General features: G+C 35.5%; 1 protein-coding gene across 4 annotated transcripts in view; it reads left to right on the top strand.

Annotated features, from left to right (window-relative positions):
• SLC66A2 (solute carrier family 66 member 2) overlaps positions 1–25,232 on the top strand; it is a 161,496-nt gene that overhangs the window by 74,820 nt on the left and 61,444 nt on the right. For all 4 annotated transcript variants that reach the window (XM_051970566.1, XM_051970567.1, XM_051970564.1 and 1 more), the window contains one exon: positions 6,812–7,028. In XM_051970566.1, coding sequence (XP_051826526.1) covers positions 6,812–7,028 — 217 coding nt within the window. The remainder of the gene's footprint in view (positions 1–6,811; positions 7,029–25,232) is intronic.

Raw genomic sequence — 25,232 nt, 5'->3', positions numbered from 1 at the left:
TTATAACTATTTTCTTATTTCTAGACATTTTCCTTATGTACAAAATTGGGATAATACTTATCTTTTAGTTTTAGAGCACTGAAGGAAGACTGATACATGAATTTACCTTTAAGAACTTGAGGGGGAAGGGCAGAGCCAAGATAGCAAAGAGTTAGACAGGACATTGCCAGAGATTCTTTTGATTCTAAGGGAAGAATCAAAATTAGATCAAGTTTCTGAACAGATTTTGGTGTGACAGAATCCATAAACTGTAGAGGGCAGAACTCTGAAAAGTTATACTTAAGACTCAGTATGATTGATGTAATCTTACAACAAGATATTAACTCAGTGGAATTGATGAGATAATGGTTCCCTAGTGATATAATGATTGGCTTATACTCAGTATGATGAATTGATGTAATTGTAATAGAGTATTTAAGAAGTCAGAATCAGACAGAAGTCAGAGACTGAGATGTGCAGACTGCTGACTGGCTGACCGGAAGAGATGAGAGGCTGTAGACTGGCTGACTGAGACTGCTGGCATAGACTGGGAGACTGAAGGAGACAATAAAGACTTTGGACTTTATTCCTGACTGTTCTCGTGGTGATTATTCTGCTGAGACCAAGGCCTCCAGAAAGCTAGCCTGGACATGACAACAAACATTCAGAGTGTAATAAATTTCCAGCTTAAGATATCTTGGAAGTATTTTAGGAAAAATCTGTCTCACTTGGACAGTGGAGAAGGTGGCCTGCATGGGGAATCTAGTGAGAGGCTCTTAACTAAAGTACAGCAACATTGGCTACTCAGAAGGCCAGCTATGAGACCTCTAAGGCAATCATAAGGCAAATTGTGAGCCTCTGAACTCCAGCATAATAAGTGGAACTTAGCCAGGATTACCCAAAGAAATTCTGCAGCACCATTGGCCCCAGTGGTGAGAGATCCAAGTCCCCCTGAAAAAGAAGCTTGGGACAATCTCCCCTGTGCTCTAGGAGCTGTGCTCAATTTTTTTAAAATGAGCAAAAAAAGCAAAAGGAGCCCTGACCATAGAGAGCAAAATGGAGATGGGGAAGATCAGAACAGAAACCCAGAAAAGCACATCAATAGCAAAATACCTACAGGCAAAATCTCAAAAGGGGATACGAACAGGTCTCAAGTTCAGAAGGCTCTCCTAGAAGAACTCAAAAAAGATTTTAAAAGAGAGAAGAAATAAGGGGAAAAATGAGAGTTATGCAGTAAAATTATCAAAGTTTTTTGGGAAAAACCAAGAGCTTGGAAAAGAAAGTATATAAATGGACTGAGAAAAATAATTCCTTAAAAAATAAATTTGGTGAAATGGAAAAAAAATACTGAAGCAAACAACTTTTAAAAGATAAATTTGGTGAAATGGAAAAAGAAAACAACTCCTTAAAAAATAGAATTGGTGAAATAAAAAAAAACAATCCACCTTTAAAAGTATAATTGGCCAAATGCAAAAGGAGGTAAAAAAGCTAACTGAAGAAAAGAATTCCCTAAAACTTTGACAAATGGAATTGAATGATTAATGAGACATCAAGAATTTAAAAATGAAAAAAAGAAAAAGAAAATATAAAAGACCTTATTGGAAAAACAACTGACTTGGAAAATAGATCCAGGAGAGATAATCTAAAAATTGTTGGACTGCCTGAACTCTGTGATGGAAAAAAAAAAAAAAAAAAAAAAAGCCCGGACAACCTTTGAAGAAATAATCAAGGAATATTCTGTACCTAGAGAGTAAAATAGTTATTGAAAGAATCCACCTTTTAAAAGAGACCCCAAAATGAAAACTCCAAGGAATATTGTAGCTAAATTCTAGAATTATCAGATCAAGGAGAAAATACTGCAAGTAACCCAGAAGAAACAAATCAGATATTAGAGAACCACAATCAGATCTAGCAGCTTCCACATTAAAGGATTGGAGGGCTTTTATGATATCCCAGAAGGGAAAGGAACTTGTACTACAGCCAACAATCAATTACCCAGCAAAATTAAGCATTGTCTTATAGGGGAAAAGATGGACATTCAATGAAATAGGGGATTTTCAATCATTTCTGATTAAAAGACCAGAGCTGAATAAAAATGGTGATCTTCAAAGATAATACTCAAGAAGCATACAAAGGTAAACCATGTAGGAAAAAGACTTTTTTTTTAAGGTTAAAATGTTTTTATCCCTGTGTGAGAAGATGATACTAGTAAATCTTAAACAATGTTTTTGTCAGGACAGTCAAAGGAATATACATACAATAGAAGGTGTAGGTATAAGTTGGCTTTAAAGTAATGATATAAAAAAGAAATTAGGAATGGAAAAAGGATTGCACTTGGAAAAGAGGAAAGGAGAAGAAAAATGGGGGTAAATTACATCACATGAAGAGAGGCACAAAAGATGTGTTAAAGTAGAGGAAAAGAAAGGAGGGGGATGGGCATTGTTTGAACCTTAATCTTACTGGACTTGGCTCAAAAAGAGGATATATATTTTATTTGGTATAGATATTTGTCTCATCTTTTAGGGAAATAGGAGGGGAAAGGGGAAAGAAAAAGGGGAGGCTAATAGAAAGGAGGGTGCTGAAAAAGGGAGGACAGATTGAGAGAGGTCATGGTCAGAAGGATTTTGGAAATTTAAAGTATCTGGAAGTTAGTATGTTTAATCTTTTAATTATCTTTTCTTTAGAACTTTGCAGGCACAGTAGAACTGTAACCACATTTTTACTTATTTGAATTTGTTCATTAAGAAAACCATTATTCTTAAATAAAAAAATTTAAAAGATAAGTGAAATTTCTTTACAGTACGAACTTTTGCCATAAACTCTTATTCCTTAGTGTTCATATCCATATAAGCTCAGTTTAGTACTCATCCATTTACCTATTTGCTTGGGATAAGTTACTTTCAAGCAAGTAGGAAAGAATGTTAATTTTTTGTTGTTGTTTTACTCCAGACTTTCCCAGAAAAGACTGATTTTTTTTTTAAAGAGAATATGTGGGCAGGTAATTTCTTTTGTACTTATTAGGTATTGTACATCAGCTAAATCACATGGGGGCAGATTTTGTGGGTGGTTTTGTTTTTTCAATTTTGATTAAATTTACGTGTATTTCTCAGTGTTGATAACCTTTTTCAGTGCTTAATGCAGCTAGGTTCTGGGACAGATATAAAAAATATGCTAGGAAATCCATCTTGGTATATACATAAATGGAAGTGTTCTGACAGTTTTTCATTTTTCTGCTATGATATTGTCATTTTAGCCTGAGTAAAAATCTTTAACTCTTAACTTTCTGCTTACCAGATTTGATTTTATGGTGGGGAAGGTCTGGTGTGGAGGAATGGTCTAGTTTACTTTTCTCTCAATTTCTGTCAGTTGCTTGTCTCAGTTTGTCCTCCATTCAACTACTAAAATGATTTTCTTAAACGATAGGTCCAGTCATATCATCTCCTTACTCAGTAAACTCCTATGGCTCCCTATTGTCTCTACTATCAAATAAACATATTATGTTTGGCATTCACAAATCTTCATAACCTAGCCCCTTCCTTACCTTTCAAGTCTTCCTACATCTTACTTTCTGACATGTACTCTTGAATTCAGTGCTACTGGCATCCTGCTATTGTAAGAACACGACACTGCATGTCTCCATTCTAAGCATTTTTTCTGGCTGTCCCCAATGCTTAGAATCTCCCTCCTTATCTTTGCTTCTTGTCTTCCTTGACTTCAGTCCCAACTAAAATACTATCTTCTACAGGAAGCCTTTACCAACTCATCTTTATTCTAGTACCTTCCTTCTGTTACTTTCTTTTTATCCTGTATATAACTTATTTGTGCATATTCACTAGTTTTCTCCTAATAAATTATGACTATAATTATACTTATGTTTATAAGTTACAATTATAATTTCTGTAATTTCTGCCCTTTGAGAGCAAGGGACTATTTTTTGCCTCTTTTTTGTTGTAATTTTTAAAAATTTTAAACTTGACAAGAAAAATTCTGGTGTACATAGGAGACTATAAGAGAGGATTTTTTCATTGATTTATGCCATAGAAATATTCTAACCCAATTACATCCAATCTGAGAAATTGTGTATGGGAATTTTTTACCCCAGTTTGCTGCATTCTTTCTATTCTTGATTACATAGGTTTTCTTTTTACAAGGAAATTTTAATGCAAAATAATGGAAATTATCTTTTTTATGCTAAAATAATGCTCTCACTTTATAATAGTTTAAGATTTGAGTTTGCTGAATATATTTCCTTTATGTCTTCTTTTCCTCTCCCACCAGTTTCTTTGAAATTCCTGACCTTTTGGTCTTTCAAATGAACTTTATTACAATTTTTTTCCAATTCAGTAAAATAATTTTAAAGGCAATTTAATTGGAATGACTTTGAATAAATTGGTTGGGTAAAATTATCATTTTAAAATTATTGGCTTTCCCCACACATGAACAATAAATATTGCTTTAATTATTTAGATCTGAATTTATTTGTATAAAAAAAGTATTTTATACTTATGTTCATGTAGTTCCTGTGTCTGTTATGGCAATTATATATATGCTCAAGTATTTTCTATTATCTAGATATTATAAATAGTCTAAACCAAGGCTGAATAATATTGCTGACAGTATAGTTTCTGTTTTGTTAAATTTATTTAACCTTAACTTTTCTGAGATCATTATTTTTTTAACATACTAAATTCTACTCCTGCCTTTTCTTTTATCTCTCTGTCTGTCTGTCTCTTTTTTGGTGTTTCCTGATAGCAGCATATTGTTGTATTTTTAATCTGTTATCAGTTTCTATTTTATGTATTTATTTATCCCATTCAAATTGTAAGTTGCAATTACTTGTGCTTTTTCCTCCCTCCTATTTAAGTTGATTTTCTTGTTGATTTCAATGTTTTCTTCTTAACCTGGGAGCTATGAAACTTGGCTATAATTTCTGTAAGTTTTCCTCTTGGGTTCTTTTTCAGGTGGTGATTGGAGGATTTTCAGGACAATATTCTTTGACAAATTTATTGTAATATTGTATAAGATTCCCTTTTTTAATCACAATTTTCAGGTAGTCCGACTATTTTATTATTTCTCCTTGATCTGTTCTCTGTTCATCTGTTTTTCTGATGTTTCACTTTCTCTTTTATTTTTTCATTTGTTTTATGATTTGTTGATGTCTTAGAACATCATAAGCTTTCCCTCACACAATTCTAGTTTCAAGGAATTATTTTAAGTTTTTGATTATTTCCAACTAGTTGATTTTCTTTTTTTTTTCTTTCTAATTTTTTCTCAATCACTCTTATCTGATTTTGAAAGTCCTTTTTAAGTTTTCCTAAAAAATCTTTTTGTACTTGGAACCATTTGATATTTCTCATTGAAAAAAATGACTTTTTTTTAGCTCTATTATCTTCTCAATATGAACTCAGATCTCTATCCCCATGGTAACTAATCTATGGTTGGGTTTTTTCAAGTCTCAGGTTTGTCTTTACTCTGTCTGAGGCCCAACCATGGGCTTTCCTCTTCATTCCTAAGAGTCATCTAGGGCCCCCAGCCATAGTCCTGCAAATGATCTTGCTCTTTGGGGTCCCTTCTGGTAGCTACAAACTACTGTTTGTACTGTGCCTTGGAACTAAAACCAGGGACTCTACTCTCCTGCACGTGCCCACAGCCAACAAGGTCCCTGTCTCTAGCTACTGCACTCACCAGGTATGTCCTAGCTCCTTCCTGAAGCCACAGAGTGAGATATATCTGGTTAGCACAGCTCTACTTGTCTTCTTTTGACAATGGAAGTTCCTTCAATGTTCTACTAGTCATTGGTCAGACCTCCATACTATGTTCCAGATAAATGTTTCCAAGGTTGAGGGTGCCTCAATCCAGCTGACCTCAGAACTTGTTTGATTGTTGATTCTGCAAAGTTTGGCCCTGGACGTTAGATCTTTCCTGGAATTTGTTCAGATTATTTTAGGAGAAAGATTACTTAACCCTGTGCTTATTTCTGCTGCTTTTGAGATTTTTTTTTGGGGGGGGGGAGGGAGGTAACCTGAGCATTTAGCACAGTGTCTGGCATACAGTAGGTGATTAATAAATATTTATATACCTTATAGTTTCCTTTTGATTTGTAGTCTGCCTGCCATCCATCATTTTCTTCAATATCCTTTTTCTCTTCTTTACATCACAGCTCCTGACTTCTGGCCAAGTCAAATCTGCTTGTTCTTTCTCAAAGTATAACTTAGATTCTGCCCCATTCCTTTGGTCATGTTCTCTTTTTATTGATTTTTTAAAAAAATCACATCCTTCTAGAACCAGTTGAATATCTTATAACCTTTAGGAAATCTATGCAAATTCCATTTCCTTTCAATCACATTTTGTATTCCTTGACTGCATTTGTATTAATTTCTCGAGATGTTTTTTCCTCCCTCCCAAATTGATTTTGGGCATCATAAGGGTTGAAGTATGGCTTCTTTTCCTTCACTATCTCTTGTAGTGCTTAACACAGTATAACGTTTGTGTACAAGATTTGTGTCGACATCCCTTATGTTTAAGGATTCACCACTTCTTAAAGAAACTGACATAGCTGGCCAAAGAAATTGAACCTGACAATTTAATAGCATATGAGAGAGTAATGTTAGCACTATGATTTCTCCATGAAAATCCTTTTTCTTTTCTATCAATTGAATAGAAAAGGGTGTGTGTGTGTGTGTGTGTGTGTGTGTGTGTGTGTGTGTGTGTGTGTATCTATAATATAATGAAAATGCTTATTGGAATCTTATATTGCCAATAAACTCACCTACAAAGCAGATAACAATTTTCTTCAAATGTTTTACACTTCTTTCTCTCCTTCTGTTGTTAGATTTTGATTTGCACTATTTCTGGCATTGGAGCAAATTCACTGACTATGTGCAGTGTGTACTGACTTTCACGGGAGTGACTGGATACATCACTTACCTCTCTCTTGATTCTACTCTGTTTGTGGAAACGCTGGGGTTTCTTGCTGTATTCACGGAGGCCATGCTGGGTGTGCCACAGCTCTATCGAAATTACCAGAATAGATCCACTGAAGGAATGAGGTAGGAGAAAAGGGGATTTGGGGTTGTTGCTGACCATTATTTATATTCTCATTAGGAGGCACCCTTTGTTTAATATCTGTTGAAAACTCCTGGGAAGTTATATACAGGACACATTTTCTAAATCAAATTCAAGTTTACTATCCCTGGTACTTTTAATTTCAAAGATATTTTATCTTTTCTTTGTATTGGCAGAGCCAAGTCCTAGAGCTAGGAAAGGTAGATTGTGTCGCAATATGCAGGGAATATGTAGTTCCAACAAACAACTTTTCTGCCAGAAAATCTCCCTCTATAACTTACCATTATTTTTTGATCAGATAACATGATGAATGTAAAGTTTCTATAGGGAATTAACATAAAAACAAGATGAAGAATCAATCTCCAATAGGAAAGTGGTCAAAGGATATGAACAAACAGTTCTTAAAAAATAGAATTGCAAAATACTACAACTATATGAATTATTGTTTCAATTGCTAATGATAAGAAAAATACTAAACCAAATAATTCTGAGGTTTTACCTCACCCATAGCAAATTGGCAAAAAATATTTTATATTTAAGGGAAAATAGGCAGATGAAGTTATTGCTGGTAGAGCTGGGCCAATTCACAGTTCCACAAAGGGAATGTAATTTGGGTTTGTGCTTTAAAAATGTTTATACTCTGACCCAAAGATCCTGATGCTAGGCATAGTACTCCAAGGAGGTCAGAGATAGAAAGATCCCAAATACAGTAAGATATTCATAGCAGCACTTTTTGTGAGAACAAAGAATTCAAACCAAAGTTGTTGTTTAATTATTTTGGTCATGTCCAACTCTTTGTGTGAATAGCTTTTTTTACAGATTTACTTTGTAACAAACAGGTTTAAGTGACTTGCCTAGTATTAAGTGTTTTAGGATGATTTGAACTTCTTGATCCTTGACATGACACTCTATCCACTGTGACACCAAGCTGCCCCTCAAACTAAAGTAGATGCCCATTGACTGGGAAATGATTAAATGAATTATAAATGTTAATGTAAAAGTCATATTGCACTTTTTAAGTGATGATGAATATGAAGAAAGTAGAGGTAAATGGGAAAACTTAAATGAATTAATACTGAATGATGTACTAGAAAGGACGCTGACTATGACATTAAGGGATTTTAGCTCAAATACTCCCTGTGATTACTACACAAATGGAATAAGGCCGGGGTGGGGGTGGGGGGGAAATGGGAGGGGAGTTCACTTATGCAGATAGTTGCTTTGAAATGCAGAAGTCTCTTCCCGTTGCTCCTCCTCACTTGTTACATTGCCACCTTTAGAAAATTACTCCCTCCTGTGCCCTTCCACATTATTTCATAGTTTCCATTTAGGTGTTGTCTTTACCATTAAAATGTAAGCTTTTTGAGGGCAAGAACTATGAGGTTATGTGGTACCATAGAAAAGACCAAAGCTTCTTAAACTGTTAAGTCATGACCTCAGATAGGGTCATGTAACAGATCATGGGCTTTGGCAACCAAAAATTAATTAAAAATAAAAAAAATATAATGATGTCAAAATGTTTCTGGCTTTGCCTTTGTCTGTGTTGCATATTATATGACTTGACAGCAGCCTTGATTCTGAATACACATATGTATTTTGCATTGCACATGTACAAACATTGCCAGAAACACCTTGCCTCAAATTTTAGAGAGGGTCACTTAAAAATTTCTTGATCTAAAAGAGGTTACAAGAGTAAGAATTTTTAAGAAGCTCTGGAATAGAACACCACAATACCTAGAAGAGAATAGAATTAGTACCTAGGTTCATTCTCAGGCTAACTAAAAACTATAGTAACTTCATGGGCCTGTTTTCACACCTGCAAATGAGAACCAGATGGCTTTTGAACTGAAGTGAATCAAGCCAAGTCTAGAGTCTTATGAAACTAAGCCAGAAAAAGCCCATTTAATTTTTAGATAAATCAAGTTTAACAAAATTTAGCCTTGAATTGAACTAAAATTTTTGTCCTCATGACTTTTACCCATTAGCGATATTGTTATTTGTCCTTTGTTCTTGAGGAGGACCAATGATATCACAAGGGTGATATCTTGACTTTTGAGTGAATTGAATTTAAGTGAGGAGGCAGAGCTGTGTAAAGTTTTTTAGCCAGCCTTTCTCCTCCAGAATCTACCTTCTACTGTTGTATAGAACAAAGCTGTGTGGGTTGTGACCCCATATTGAGTCAAGTAACTGAATATGCGTGTCACAAAAATCGATTTATTATTGGTAAATGTTTGACTTATATATCATGTAAAAATTTCTAGGGTGAAAAGGGCTTGCAAATGGAAAAAGTTTTAAGATGTCATGTTATAGAACAAGTCTATTTTCAAGTATTTGAATATAATTGTCCATCTACCCTTAGATAGACTCTTTTCTAGCTTAACCTCATATGAGCCCTGTCTATTCTATAAATTATGATTCTTAGATATTAAAAAAACCCAAGGCATGTATGTACTATTATTGCTACACTATTAATATATTAATAATATGACTAAAATATGAAGTCACATAAAAAATGATTCTTGGAGAAATACCGTTTTTTTTTTTTTTTTTTTTTTTTAAGCATTTTACAGTTGGCTGTGTATTAATAGTGACTAAGAAAGCCTGGGTTCTAGTTAATAGCTATGTGACCTTGAGTGACAGCCTGATTAAGCCTTATCCCAAATAGGGATTTTGTGCTGCTTAGTCCCATAGAGTTGTTGCAATTATCTTATTAGATAGATTAAACATGTTAAAGCATATTGTAAACTCTAAAGGTATTTTATAGATGTGAGCATCAACATTTCTGTGGATGGAAGTCTGTGTCTAGCTATTAAATATAGTATCCAATATAATTTATGATAAGGCCTGGTTGGGGCTTATTGAGTACCTTTGTTGCCAAATTCCGCCTTGTGGGGGTGTTTCTAAGAAGTCATTTTGTTACCAATTATCATAAAATTGTTCAGGATAATCAACTAAAAGTCAAAATATTTAGTGGGAACTTCTCAACATTTAAGTCCCTTCCTGCTCTTAGCATTTGAATTTTAAATCATTTAAAAATTTTTCTTTACTTGGATGATTTCCCATTGTTTTGACCAGAATTTTTCATTGGTTTTATATATAAGATTATATCTTGGTGTCATTTATTTAGCTTTTAAAGTCATCCACAACTTGGTTCTAGTCTACCCAGCCTCATTGGTTATATTATTCCTTCCAAGTAAGCTCATTTTCTGTCTTCTCCTTACTCTGTGTCTTTGTGTTGGCTCTTATGCCTGGGGAAATACCTTTCCCTCCCTACTTTTTTAGTATACAGGTCCTCTCTCTCTTTTTAAAAAATACACATTGTTTTATTAATCACGTTGAGGGAGAAAAATCAGCAAAAACCATGGGAGAGATTTAAAAAAAAAACAGGAAAAAAGAAATGAACATAGCATGTGTTGTTGATTTACATTCAGTCTCCCTAGTTCTTTTTCTGGATGCAGATGGCATTTTCTGTCTGAAGTCTGTTGAGATTGCTTTGGTTCACTGAACCACTGAGAAGAACCACGCCTTTCATAGCTGATCATTGCACATCCTTGCTGTTACTGTGAGCAATGTATTCCTAGTTCTATTTATTTTGCTCAGCATCAATTTGTGTAAATCTTTCCAGGTTTTTCTAAAATCACTTTGTTCATCATTTTTTATAGAACAATAATATTCAGTTACCTTCATATACCACAACTTGTTCAGCCATTTCCCAATTGATGGGCATTCACTCATTTTCTAATTCTTTACTGCCACAAAAAGAGCTGTTACAAACATTTTTGCACATGTAGGTCCTTTTCTCTCCTTTATGATTTCCTTGGGCTAGAGATGCAGTAATGGCACTGTCAGGCCAAAGTGTATGCAGTTTTATAGCTCTTTGGGTTTAGTTCCGAATTGATCTCCAGGATGGTTGGATCATTTCACAACTCCACCAACAATGCATTAATGTCCCAGTTTTCCCACATCCTCGCCAACATTTATCAATATGTTTTCCTGTAATCTTGTCATCAGCCAATCTGAGAGATATGAAGTGGTACTTCAGAGTTGTTTTAATTTGCACGTTTCTAATCAATAGTGCTTAGAGGCTATAGATAGCTTTAATTTCATTATCTGAAAATTGTCTGTTCATATCCTTTGACTATTTATCTATTAGGGAATGACTTGTAAATTTATACATTTGACACTGGCTGTAAAGATTTTTTCCCAGCTTTGTGCTTCCCTTTTAATCTTGTTTCTGTAAAAACTTTTAATGTAATCAAAGTTGTCCATTTTATCTTTCATCATGTTCTTTAGTTCTTTTCATACTTTTGCAGATCCTGCCAAATTGAAATGTCTTGAATATGTGCCTGGGAATGTAGAGTATACTATGTTGGTCTGCAGAGGGACCAGCGTAACTTAGTAAGAGGAGTTTATTCCCAGCTTGGTTACAGGGATGATAAGTTTTAGGTCTTATCAACTCTTGAAAGTTATTTACTAACATAAAATGACTATGATTAGTATTTGTGGAAGGAGAACCCACAGTGAAGAAATTCTAGCTATCACAAAAGGATTGAAATAACTTTTTGGCCACTTAGTTATTGTCTTGTCTGTTTATTCTCTTTTCCTTTCTCTAGTGCATCAGAAGTTTTAAAAAGTAAGGTAGTGGACAAGTCCTTCTTCTTGTGGGTTACTTTCTTTGGCTCTCTGTCCTTCCTTCCCTTATAGTAGAATTTTCCAAACATTCTGTCCTTAATTGTCTCTTGCTAAACTTTCTCCATGCAATTTTATCCATTCTTAAGGCTTCAATGATGATGTCAATGAAAAGACTTCTGAATTTTTGGTTGCAATACTGATTTTCTCCTTGAGCTTCGTGTGTGTGTGTGTGTGTGTGTGTGTGTGTGTGTGTGTGTGTGTGTGTGTGTATGTGTGTATGAAAATATTCAACCTATCCTTACTCTTAGCTTCTCTGTTTCTCTTAGTTTACTGGTACCCAAAAGTTTGATTACTCTTCTTCACATGTAGTCAGTTGCCAAGCTTCATCAGTTCTACATCTGCAGTATCTTTCTGTTGTCTTTTTCACTAACAGGATAGACTCTTGTCATCTCTCATTTAGACTATTGCTGTAGTTTTTTAATTGGTTTTCTTGTTTTTCATTTTTCTTCCTTTCTTCTCCTGACCTTCATACTATTATTATATTAATCTTCAATTTAAAGAAAAATTGCTATTAATTGGATTGTTTAATATTTCATAAGCTTTTGCTATATTCAAGTTATGTTAAGCCTTGGGGAAACAGCCCTAAAAACCAAGGAGTTTCTGCCTTCTAGAAGCTTATATTCTACCTAAGGATATAGCATATATGGAGATATATAAATATCAGATTCCTAGAGGCAGAAGTGAATACTAACTACCAAAAAAATAAAGATCTTATGCCATTCTTTTGTTCAAAACCTTCCTAGTTGGTGCAGTGGATAGAGCACCAGCTCTATATTACTGAAAAACACAAATATCAGAGAATATCCCATTTTTTGATTTAAAACAAGAAAAAAAAGAAAAGTGGAAAAGGAAAACAAAACAGAACATTGTTGTGCCCAGCCCAACATCAGGGAGGATTCAAAATATATAACAATAAAGTATCAATTCAAGAAAACATATATCATTGTAGAAGAAATTATATTCACTAGTGTCTGTCTTTTCTTTGCTTCCTTGTAGGTTGTTCTTTTGTTCTCTACTTCATGCTTTTTTACTTTATTCTTTTTCTCCCCTTTTCCCCTTCCTCACTTTCCCCAAGCAGGCTATAGTTAAGCATATATATTTATTTATATATGTATAAATATATACATACACATATGTACACATACTTATAGATATATGCATTTTATACACTCATAGACCCACTCACACATACATATATCTATATGCATACATATCTATACTCAGACATACACACATGTATGGGCACGTATTTAATCATGTAAACATGCATCTAAAATAATATTAGTATGGCTGATTAATGTAGATTTCTCTCTTGATTGAATCTTTAGTTTGACTTTGTCTAAGATTGATGATTACTAGCTGTACTTTTTTTTCCCTAATTAATTCTACTCCTGATCTTTGTTGTGAGAATTTGTGTATATCTCCTTTTCCCTATCCCTACTAACTCTTCTGCTTTAATTATGCTCCTTAACTTGCCTTGCTGTTATAACTTAACATCTCCCCACTTATGGATCCCTCTATGTCTTCTTTCCCCACTCTTTGCTTCACCTTCTGTCCATCTCTCTCCCCTTATATTTTTTATAGATTTTGGAGGGTATCATTGAAGCGGGTTGTGGTCCCTTTAAGAAACTGCATTTGTGATTCCTTTCACATTACTTCCAGCCCCTCCTGGCTGATGCATTATCAGTTTAGGCTTGTCCCAGCCCCTATCGGATTTACCAAATGATAAGGTTTAGATTTGGGGAACCCAAATGAAATTAAGGTTTCTGATGGTCAGGGAGTTAAATGAGATCTAGTGGCAGGTTTGGGGTTCAGGGTAGGTTTGGCTCCCCTGTACCCCTTTGGGATTCGGCACAATGGTAGGGAGTTTTGGGGAACCCCTTTTTGGCAGCGCAAGAAGTTCTCTGAAAAGGAATTTACAGATCCGAAAACCTAGATTGATAAAAGAGGTTTATTATGAGGATTGGAAGTATAAAGTCTAGTTAAGGAAATAGGTGAGGGTAAAGAGAAGAAGGCACTGGAAAAGAGTATTCCAGTGGGCAGAGGCTCCTTAGCATGTTTGGAACCTCTGCAAAGAGAGGATTTTAATTTGGTTCTTTTTATAATGAGATATTAAGCTAAAGAGGGATTGGGGGGTGGAATCCCAAATTGGCTCAGATCCAATGGGGGCTGGGACAAGCCCAGATCTCCTATTGGAATTCAAAGGGATTCTTTTGACCAGGATTTGTGAATCAAAGCTCCTGGTTTCCTGAACTGATAATGCATCAGCCAGGAGGGGCTGGGAGTAATCTGAAAAGAATCACAAATCAATCTACAAATGCAGTTTCTTAAAGGGACCACAACCTGCTTCACTATACTCTTCTTGGTATATGTTACCTATTTAACCCATTTACAATGTAAGTAGGTTTTCAGGTCTACAAGTCCTCCCTCCCCCTCTAACGTCTCTGTGTCTATTCTTTGTCTGCATCTCATTTGTATAACATAATTACTATTTTTAGCTTTTCCTAGGTGGTTTTGCTTTTTAGTCAGATCATTCAAATACTTCCCCAATCTTTCTTTTGAGCTACTCAATTTGCTGATGTTAATCTTGAATATATGGTATACATTTCCATGTAAAAAACAATTTGTCCTTGTTAAATTCTTTAAAATTAATCTTTGATATTGGCTTTGTATATTAAATTTTCTATTGAATGTGGGTTTAGTTGAAAAAAAGTCCTGGAAATCTGCAAGTTTGTTGAATGTCCATTTTTTTTTTCCATTCAATATTATGGATAATTTTGCTGAATGCGATCTTTTATTGTGGTTACTGCTAAGTCCTGTACAATTCTAATTGTAGCTCTAGGGTATTTGAATTTTTTTTTCTTGTTTCTTGCAAACTTCTCTTTGATTAAAGGGTCTCAAAATTTGGCAATAACATTCCTTTATATTTTCCCCAAAATATCTCTTTGAAATGGTGATCAGTGGATTTTTCTACTTTCCCTTCATGTTTTCATTCCAGGACAGTTTTCTTTGCATTATTGTGTCAAGTTTTTTTTTTTTAAGTCACAGTTTTCATGTATTACAATTATTCTTATATTTCTTCTTCTTGATGTGTTCTTCAGATCTGTTGTTTTTCTTATAAGATGTTTCATATTCTCTTCATTTTTTCATTCTTTATATTCTGTTTTGTTATTTCTTTGCCTCTTAACTTCACTGACTTCCCCATGACCAATTCTAATTTTTCAAAGAGTTATATTCCATCTTTAGAGATTCTGTATCTCCTTTTCTAGTTGGATATTTCCCCCTCCCCCCCATCTTTTTTTTTTATTAGTTTTTATTTTATTCAATTTTTTCCTCAATCTCTCACTTGATTTTTACATTTTTTTTTAGTTCTTCTATAAATTCTTTCTGAGGAGGGAGCCATTTAATGTTACTCTTTGGAATAGAAGCACCTTTTTTTTACTTCAGTGTTCTCCTGAAATTGAACCCCTTTCCCCACCTATTCCCATAGTTTCTATGGTTGAGTTCTTTGCCAATTAATTTTTTTTTTTTTAATGAAAAGTATTAGTGTAAGCACTTCTCATCGTGGGGTTTGTGTGTGTGTATTGGAGGGGAATAGTGCCTCTAGCTTCACTTTAACTCTCCCTCTAACCCCAAACCCCAAATCAAGACTCACCTACCTGCAAGTGCCCATATCCAGCTGGGTCCCTGTTCACACACTTCATTCACAGGATGTGCTGGTTCTTTTTTGCCCATGGCTGCAAATCTGCAGCACAGGTAGGGCTAAGCAGCCCAGGTTTCCTCAGTTTTTCCAGACAAAGAACCTGACTCCTCAAACAGTCCCAGAAATGCCCTTGCTATTTCTGAGGAGCTAACTTGGAGATGTTTACACTTCACACAGTTAATCCCTGCCCTGAGGATTTAAAATTTTCTTGGATTGCACAGGGAAGACCTCTATTCTGCCCCAAATCTTGATTTTTCACGGTTTTCTATTGGCTTTGAGGCTCAGATTTGTTATGTTCTTGGGGGAAATCTGGAGAGATTAAAATTTATTGACCTACTCTTTTATCTTCCCAGAATCTTCCTTATTCACACTTTCTTACCAAATAAAATATAAACTGTCTATCTTGGCATTTAAGGTTGTTTGTAATCTCTTTTTTCATGTCTACTTTTCAGGCTTCTTGATATTACTATCTTTTTAGAGTGTTACAGAGAATAGAGTTGGGAAGAACTAAATCCTGCCTCAGACACTTAGTAGCTGTGTGATCCTGGACAAGTGACTTAATGTCTTCATCTGTAAAATTGGGATAATAATAGAACCTCCCTACTAGGGTTGTTGTTAGGATCAAATGATATAATAAATAAGTATTATAATATGTAAATAAATAATATAAAAGAATATATATAATATAAATATAATATAAACATGTAAATAAATATATAAGCATGTGGTAGATGCCAAAAATATTAGTTATAATTTGTTATAGATAAACCAGATTATATTCAGTTTTTTAGACACATTTCAAGTTTTTTGCCTCTCTGCATTTGTTCATACAACTCCTTAAGCGTGGAATGCCTTCTTCCCCATACCTTTTGAAATCATATCTTTTCTTTAAAACTTAGATTGAATGACCCTTTCCCCATGTTTTCCTCATTTTCCCTGACCTTTAAATTGAAAATATTTTAGTAACTTTTTGTATACTGTAATGCCAGAGAAACTGAGGCAGGAGAGAGATTAGAGAGTTTTTAATATTTTATTAATGGGAGAGTAAGATTGACTGGACAGGACTCTCGTCTCAAATTGTCCAGCCAGACAGAGATAAAGATATACTGGGACCAAGGAATTCATGTTGGTCCCAGGTCTGGAGGAGACTATCATCTCAAAGAATCCAGCGTCCAGCATCCACAGCCAGCCGCCATTCTCCAGCAATGAATGGAGGAATCTCTAACCTTTATATACCTTTTAGAGACAAAGAAGAGGGAAAAAGAGCGGGAAAAGCCCAGCTGGAAAAGGCTATGATAAAGATGTCAGTGAAATATCTTGGAATACTTTAAGGGATGTTGTAAATTTCTCAAGGACAGAAGATAATCAGGAAGTCTACTCTCTTGTTTATCTTACTTGGGCTAACAATTTATATCCTTAGACTAATTGGTCCTCAGCCTTCATGGACCAGAGGGAGATTTACAGCTTAGGGGAGTAATTAGGGAGACTGAGACAAGGGAAACTTGTACAAGGAAACTGAGTCAGGACAGTTAAAGAAAACTGTGGCATAACATTCCACACTCTCTTTCCTAAATATTCAAACCTTTGAATCTTAGCACCTTCCTCTAGATACCCAGGAGGTCTTTGACCCACCTTATGTAAAGCAAATGAGCCAAAAATAAAACTAGAAAAATGTAAGGACTCATATGGCAAGAGCAAGTGTCTCCCTGATAACCCCAGAGTTAACAGCTGTACAAAGGCTCCCTTGTTGGAAGCATGTCAGGTCCTCTACAGTTCTGGAGCACCATCTCAGCCAGAGAATCCAGCTTGAGATGGACAGTTAGATCTGTGGTCATTTGTGCACTTAACTGTCTCTGCTTACAGATCAGCAGGACCAAGGGCTCAAGCCCATTCAGAGGAGCAGATCTCTCCAGGGGAGAAGGATGAGGCTTAGTAGCTCCACCCGTACCCACCCAGAGAAACAGGCAGGGCTGCTATTAGAATATAGATTTCTGAGCAGATTATGCACAGTTAGACCATCAAGGCAGGCAAACTCCAAACTTTTTAGGTGCCTCATGCCAAACTTCAAGGTCCTTTGAAATGCTGAAATACTTAATGAACTGGGGTTACAGGAATGGAAAAATAGATCAGAGAGATTGCCAGTCCCAGGACAGGTGTCTGATTTCTAAAACTTTTCTAAAAAAATAATCCCCAAAACTGAGTCTGCCACGGCACTTTTAACAAAATAAGGGATTCTAAAACTAAAGCATCCAAATTCAATCTGAACTAGTGAGATAGGGGGTGGGGCAGAAATGCCTAAGACAAAATAGGAGCTAGGGGTTCCCATTCTTTTTAGTATTTTGAAAAAAATATACCAGTTTCCCCAGTGTTCTATCTCTACCTCCCCCTTTTTCTTTCTCACGGAAAGGAATTATCAAATGACCATTCCCCATATAAATCCCAAGAGTGAATCAAAATCCCTGTACATAACAGACTAGTACAGTAGCATTTCCTAAAAATCCCTCAAACAAAACAGCAACAGTTACACAGTGTTAACAAATCCCATCCCAAATCTTAAACACACAGTAATAGATGATCCAGGCAAGGTTTAACAGTCATTCATCAACCATTCCCAAAGTCCCTCATATCAGTCCAAAGTACAGTAGATTCAGGGTCTAGTCCATGGCTCTCATCCAAAAAAAAAAAACTGCTGTTTCAGGCTGTGAAGTGATAGGAGGCTTATTCCTTGCAGAATGGGTGCTTCATGCTGACAATCAAAGCTGATCAAAGCTGATTCAGGTTCCAGAAGCAAACCAATATCTGTAATTTGACCAAAATCTAGAACAAAAACACAGATCTAGCAAATAAAGATTAGATCAGTCTCAGATAGAAAGACACAGTTCACCAGACTGCTGCAAAATATGAGGAGGCCAAAATAAATTGGCCAGCAGTTTCCTATGTGAAAAGACGAGTTTGCTTTACAGGCCAAGCAAATGGGTGCAGTCCCAAGTTGTAACATCAGTGAGGTCTCACAGATCCCTGTTAATTGTCCTCTTATCATGTAGAAACCTTAAAGAAACAAAACACAAATATCCAGTAACAGACAGATGACCAGGCGAAATACTCAGTTGCCCAAGCATTTAGGATACAATGACTACATATGACCAGACTGAAAATAGCAAGGCATAACATAACTGAATTGCATTAACAGTTCTATTGACCATTGCTCTGATCAGAGAGATCAGTTACAGAAGGAAAAATGCAAGAACATAACTATAACATAACATAAGCAGTTGAGTTTTAACAGCTTATCAATCAATTGTCCCAGTAACTGTCAGAGGGTGGAGCTTTAAAACTCCCAAATAGCATTAACTAATTAACTCTAAACCCAAAAACTTTTACTTCCAATAACAGATATCATTAATCAAATTTCTGATAACTCTTAAACAAACATTTACCCTAACCTTATAGTAATAACAGAAAGTAATTTCGTCTCAATAAGTTCACAACTTAGAACAATGATCATATCTGGGTAGATGTTACATGAGTGAACATTATACATACAAATCATTTTGCTTTTAAAACACCTAATACATAGAAAAATATCCCAAACTGCATATTGTCCATAACAGAAACATTTTCAAAAGGACAAAGAAAAAACTATTATGTTCAGAGGCCCTTTAAATAACCTCAGGATGACCCAATACAATCAACTTAAACTTATACAAAAAACCCAATTCCACATAAAAGAATTCAAGGTTTTTTTAACATAGCAATTAAACTTTTAGAAATATTCGTACCAACGTATGGATCACATTTATGACCATATCTCTTTTAATCCAAAAAACATTTATGTATCAAAAAAACAAATATTCAATCAATTTAACCTAAAAGTATGTCCTTAAAAATCAGTTTGCTGAACTGGCCGTAATCAGATAAGAAAAAAAGCGGCAGGAACATACTTAAGAGGGGTGAGGGGAGGAGAGGATTCCACATGGCCACCCTTCCCCCACTCCTGCCCCCTAGAAAAAAACTTCCCTCAGGTTTCCCATTCAAATTTCCTAATGGGGATCCTTTTCAAGATTTAACCCATCAGTTTCCCAATATCAGGTTTCTTCCCAAATTCACCCATTTCCAACCTTCTCTTTCTCCCTGGCTACATACTTAAACAATCTCCTTAAAGAACTTTCCTATCAGATGCTCCTGATGCTACTGTAAAGTAGCATAAGACAGTAGAGGTGGATGGCTCCCTCCCCCACCTCTTTACCTACTCCCAAGTCTTTCACCTTCCTTAAATCATGCAAACCTCTAATTGCCCCTACTAATCAGTCTTTCCCAAATCACCTGCATTCCTCTTTCCTTTTCCCTTCAAAAACCTGTAAGATTCATACTATAGTGAATAGTCCAAACCTCCAAAAACCCACACATGTCCAGCAGAGCTGGTTTTAAAGTATAACTTATGTTAACAAATAACTCAATATATTTCAGAAGGTAACAAACTGAATCAAACTAATACAGCTGTTTTTAAAGTTTTTTTTTTTTCTTTTACCACATTCCTACTAACAGCTGTTAGCATCTTATCCCAAAGCTTTTTATTGCCCAGGCCAGGGTAAGCTTGAATTTTATTGCTCTTTACTCTAGTAGGCTTTTCCTTACTTACAAATTAGTACAACAGGTTAAAAGTTTTAAAATCACAAGCAAATTTTCAAACAACCAATTCCCAAATTTCTTAATCATTGTTCTTAAACTCGACAAAGCTTTTAAATCAGCAAAAACAGACTAGGGGCTGTATTTTAACTTTCTGAAATTCCAAATCCCTTTCAATCTATTTTTTCATTTCCTTTTTTTTTTTTTTCTTTCTTCCTTTCTTTCTCTCCCCTTTCTCCCCCTGTCTCACAGGCTGCTGCAGTCAGCCAGAGACAGAGAGAGAGAGAGAGAAAGATTTTTCAAACTTCTTGATATTCTCTAAACCTGCAACACAGAGGCTGAAACCTTATCTCTTACAAGCTTGCTACCTTTTAACACAGACACGCACAGACAAACATGGAGCTCCATTTTAGTAAGCACAGTTGCAACGTTGTTCTTAAAAATTTTTCCAACCAATAAAACAGACAAATCACACAGAACATAGAACACACATCACACAGACTACACAGTTACAACATTAAACAAACATAGAACACATAACATACCCAGAGGATATTTCCCAGCGTCCCAGAAAATACCCGTCTCAGAATTTTTAAACCCGTCGGTATTTATTCTGAGACTACAGGTTGCTAGCAACAGACCAGACCAGAACCAGAACCAGAACCAGATGGTACCCCAAAAGGTACCCAGACAGACTTACTCTCCCAAATGCTGAATCGATTCCGTTGTCCACTGTAGTCCGGACTGAGACTGAAGAACTGCTTCCTTTTCTATCCAGAGTGCTGATCTTTCCTGAGGAACAGACCCAGGTCCTGAGCCCAGGCCTAGGTGGAGATGGAGAGGTCTCCAATCTCTAATCCAGTTCTCAGTTTCTATTATCTCGGGGGAACCTCCAAAATGTAATGCCAGAGAAACTGAGGCAGGAGAGAGATTAGAGAGTTTTTAATATTTTATTAATGGGAGAGTAAGATTGACTGGACAGGACTCTCGTCTCAAATTGTCCAGCCAGACAGAGATAAAGATATACTGGGACCAAGGAATTCATGTTGGTCCTAGGTCTGGAGGAGACTGTCATCTCAAAGAATCCAGCGTCCAGCATCCACAGCCAGCCGCCATTCTCCAGCAATGAATGGAGGAATCTCTAACCTTTATATACCTTTTAGAGACAAAGAAGAGGGAAAAAGAGCGGGAAAAGCCCAGCTGGAAAAGGCTATGATAAAGATGTCAGTGAAATATCTTGGAATACTTTAAGGGATGTTGTAAATTTCTCAAGGACAGAAGATAATCAGGAAGTCTACTCTCTTGTTTATCTTACTTGGGCTAACAATTTATATCCTTAGACTAATTGGTCCTCAGCCTTCATGGACCAGAGGGAGATTTACAGCTTAGGGGAGTAATTAGGGAGACTGAGACAAGGGAAACTTGTACAAGGAAACTGAGTCAGGACAGTTAAAGAAAACTGTGGCATAACAATACCTCTTATATTACTTAGCACGCTTTATTTTGTATTAGTTTCTAAGATACACATTACCTGTTATTTCTAATGCAGGTTAGGCAGTGGGTAGAGTGCTAGACGTGGAGAAAGAAATTCAAAGAGAGGAGGGAGGGAGGGAGGATAAGGGAAATAAGAGATTAATTTACTTCTGTGGGGCATTTAATTCTGTTAAGTTTTAATTTGATTCTTTTTGAAGAAATACATGCTTTGCCTTTGAGAGCAATTGTCATAATTTAAAGGGAGGACCTCATGAGTCTCCTAGGTTTATATATAGTGGAATTCTCACCCTGTTATCTCCTTTCTTAAGGAAAAGGTTGCAAAACAAAGATGAAGATACTGAAAGAATGCAAATGGCATTAAGAAACAATTAATTGGGTTCACCATTACTTAAGCACATTGTGAAGCTTATTTAAATCTGATTGATACTTTTAGCTCAGCTGATAAGGTATGATAAATACCTTTCATATCTTTCTCTCTTTTTTTTTTTTCTGTTGGCAAGGATTTCCCTAGGAGGTTCCTTAGGTATCAGTTAAGAAATGTGGATGAGACTGAGTTACATGAGATACATAAACTGAAATAAAGAGCTCCCCATTTCCTTTTGCTGAACTCTTCAAAGACATTTGACTTGTTTTGAAAATGAAAACCAATTGCATGCCTTGGTGGGAGTCTCCATAACATCTTTCCTTGTGCCTTTTCCATTTAAGTGGCAAAGAAAACATCAGGCTTCAGGAGAAGCATTGTACTTCCAAAGAACAGAAAGACTGCTCATTAGCAAACATTTGTCTGTTTGATATTTATTTTACTTTAGATTTGCCAGTTCCTAGGCCCATATGTGTTTGCATCTTGGTTATAGGTAGAATGAATCATAAAATGTTAGAACTGGGAGATAAATCAGGCCCATTATCTTCATTTTATAGAAGAACTGTGATTCTGAGCATTTGCTGCACATGCCTTTAGTTCTAATTTCTAATGAGAAGATAGATGCTTTTTTCAGATTTTCATAAAATGCAACTTTGGCAAACAGTAGGAAAAGCTCCTTTAAATCAAAATAAGATATTTTTATAAGAAGGTAGGAGAGAGAGAGATATGGATACAGAGGAGATTTGAAGAGGGTAAGGAGTTTGGGTGAGCAGGGGAGAAGAAGCCCTTGCTAACTGGAAACTTCTAATTAATTACTCTTTTTTTAACCTTTAAAAATGATGTATAGTATTAATTAGTTTTTTCCAAAAAAAAAAGTCAATTGTGTGAAATGGGAATTTTATATTGAATTCTCTTTTGTTGTGCTGTGTACAACAAAATATTCTTTTTTTTTTTTTGGTCTTTAATTTTTAACATTTTTGGTATTTAATTTCAAAATGAATTTAAAAATTTAAACAATACTAATTTTTTTCCAGTTACATGTAAAGATTTTTTCCAATTATTCTTGTTAAGAAGTCAATAAACTGGGGCAGCTAAGTGGCGCAGTGGATAGAGCACCAGCCCTGAGTTCAAATCTGGCCTCAGACACTTAACATTTCCTAGCTGTGTGACCTTGGGCAAGTCACTTAACCCCTATTGCCTCAGCAAAAAAAAAAAAAGAAGAAGAAGAAGGAGTCGATAAGCTAATTTGTTTCTGCACTATTGAAGAGATGTAAATTCTTTCAGGGACCTCTAAATTTCAGCATCCTGAAACAAAACCTTGGTTGTCCTGCTTTACTTATACTCTGGTGACAGAGCCTGAACTAGACCTCTATGCTGCTTTTATTCATTCACAATGAAATATTTTTTTTTTATAATTTTATTTTATTTAATAATAACTTTGTATTGACAGAATCCATGCCAGGATAATTTTTACATGACATTATCCCTTGCAATCACTTATGTTTCGTTTTTTCCCCTCCCTCCCTCCTTCCCCCCCCCCCCCCAGGATGGCAAGCAGTCCTATGTATGTTAAATATGTTGCAGTATATCTAGATACAATACATATTTGCAGAACCGAACAGTTCTCTTGTTGCACAGGGAGAATTGGATTCAGAAGGTAAAAATAACTCGGGAAGAAAATCAAAAATGCAAATAGTTCACATTCATTTCCCAGTATTCCTTCTTTGGGTGTAGCTGTTTCTGTCCATCATTTCTCCAATGAAACTCAGTTAAGTCTCTTTGTCAGAGAAATCCACTTCCATCAGAATACATCCTCACACAATATCGTTGTCGAAGTGTATAATGATCTCCTGGTTCTGCTCATCTCACTCAGCATCAGTCCTTGTAGGTCTCTCCAAGCCTCTCTGTATTCATCCTGCTGGTCATTCCTTACAGAGCAATAATATTCCATAACATTCATATACCACAATTTACCCAGCCATTCTCCAATTGATGGGCATCCATTCATTTTCCAGTTTCTAGCCACTACAAACAGGGCTGCTACAAACATTTTGGCACATACAGGTCCCTTTCCCTTCTTTAGTATTTCTTTGGGATATAAGCCCAATAGAAACACTGCTGGATCAAAGGGTATGCACAATTTGATAACTTTTTGGGCATAATTCCAGATTGCTCTCCAGAATGGTTGAATTCGTTCACAACTCCACCAACAATGCATCAGTGTCCCCGTTTTCCCGCATCCCCTCCAACATTCATCATTATTTTTTCCTGTCATCTTAGCCAATCTGACAGGTGTGTAGTGATATCTCAGAGTTGTCTTAATTTGCATTTCTCTGATCAATAGTGATTTGGAACACTCTTTCATGTGAGTGGTAATAGTTTCAATTTCTTCATCTGAAAATTGTCTGTTCATATCCTTTGACCATTTATCAATTGGAGAATGGCTTGATTTTTTATAAATTTGAGTCAGTTCTCTATATATTTTGGAAATGAGGCCTTTATCAGAACCTTTAATTGTAAAGATGTTTTCCCAGTTTGTTACTTCCCTACTAATCTTGTTTGCATTCGTTCTGTTTGTACAAAGGCTTTTTAATTTGATATAATCAAAATTTTCTATTTTGTGATTGGTAATGGTCTCTAGTTCATCTTTGGTCACAAATTTCTTTCTCCTCCACAAGTCTGAGAGATAAACTATCCTATGTTCCTCTAATTTATTTATAATCTCGTTCTTTATGCCTAGGTCATGGACCCATTTTGATCTTATCTTGGTATGTGGTGTTAAGTGTGGGTCCTTGCCCACAATGAAATATTAAGATACACATTTTCCAGTCATAGTGATAGTAGATAGTAATTTGTGCTTCTGTTGCATATTAGGATTATTTGATGATCCAGGTAACCCTTGTACTTGATTGAGAAAACTTGCAGACTAGGGGAGTTGCTGACACTTAACTTGTATTCACTGGTCCTTTGCCTAAAGTTTCTTAATTTATACATTAGTCATCAAGTTATGAATGGTTTGTGTTCTGAACATTGCCTTCTTATCTGATTTAGAACTTGAAATGTGCATATGGAACAAATCTCCTTCATTTATTTCTCACCACATGTTAAATCTGTACATTTATTCTTCTATTCAGAATACAGCATCTTTCCAGATCATGTATTTCTCAGCAGTTCTTAGAGAACAAAGAATACTTGTGTTCAAAAAAGGTGGGTAGGGATGAAGTATCAATTCAGGCACTGGTAATTATGTTTTTGTGAGTTGTCATAAGTTATATTGTATTGAGGGAATCTCAAAATAGAATGAAGAAGTTT

The sequence above is a fragment of the Antechinus flavipes genome, chromosome 1 (genome assembly GCF_016432865.1).
Source record: "Antechinus flavipes isolate AdamAnt ecotype Samford, QLD, Australia chromosome 1, AdamAnt_v2, whole genome shotgun sequence".
In the NCBI taxonomy this organism is placed as follows: domain Eukaryota; kingdom Metazoa; phylum Chordata; class Mammalia; order Dasyuromorphia; family Dasyuridae; genus Antechinus; species Antechinus flavipes.
This window is presented reverse-complemented; position numbering and strand designations above follow the sequence as displayed.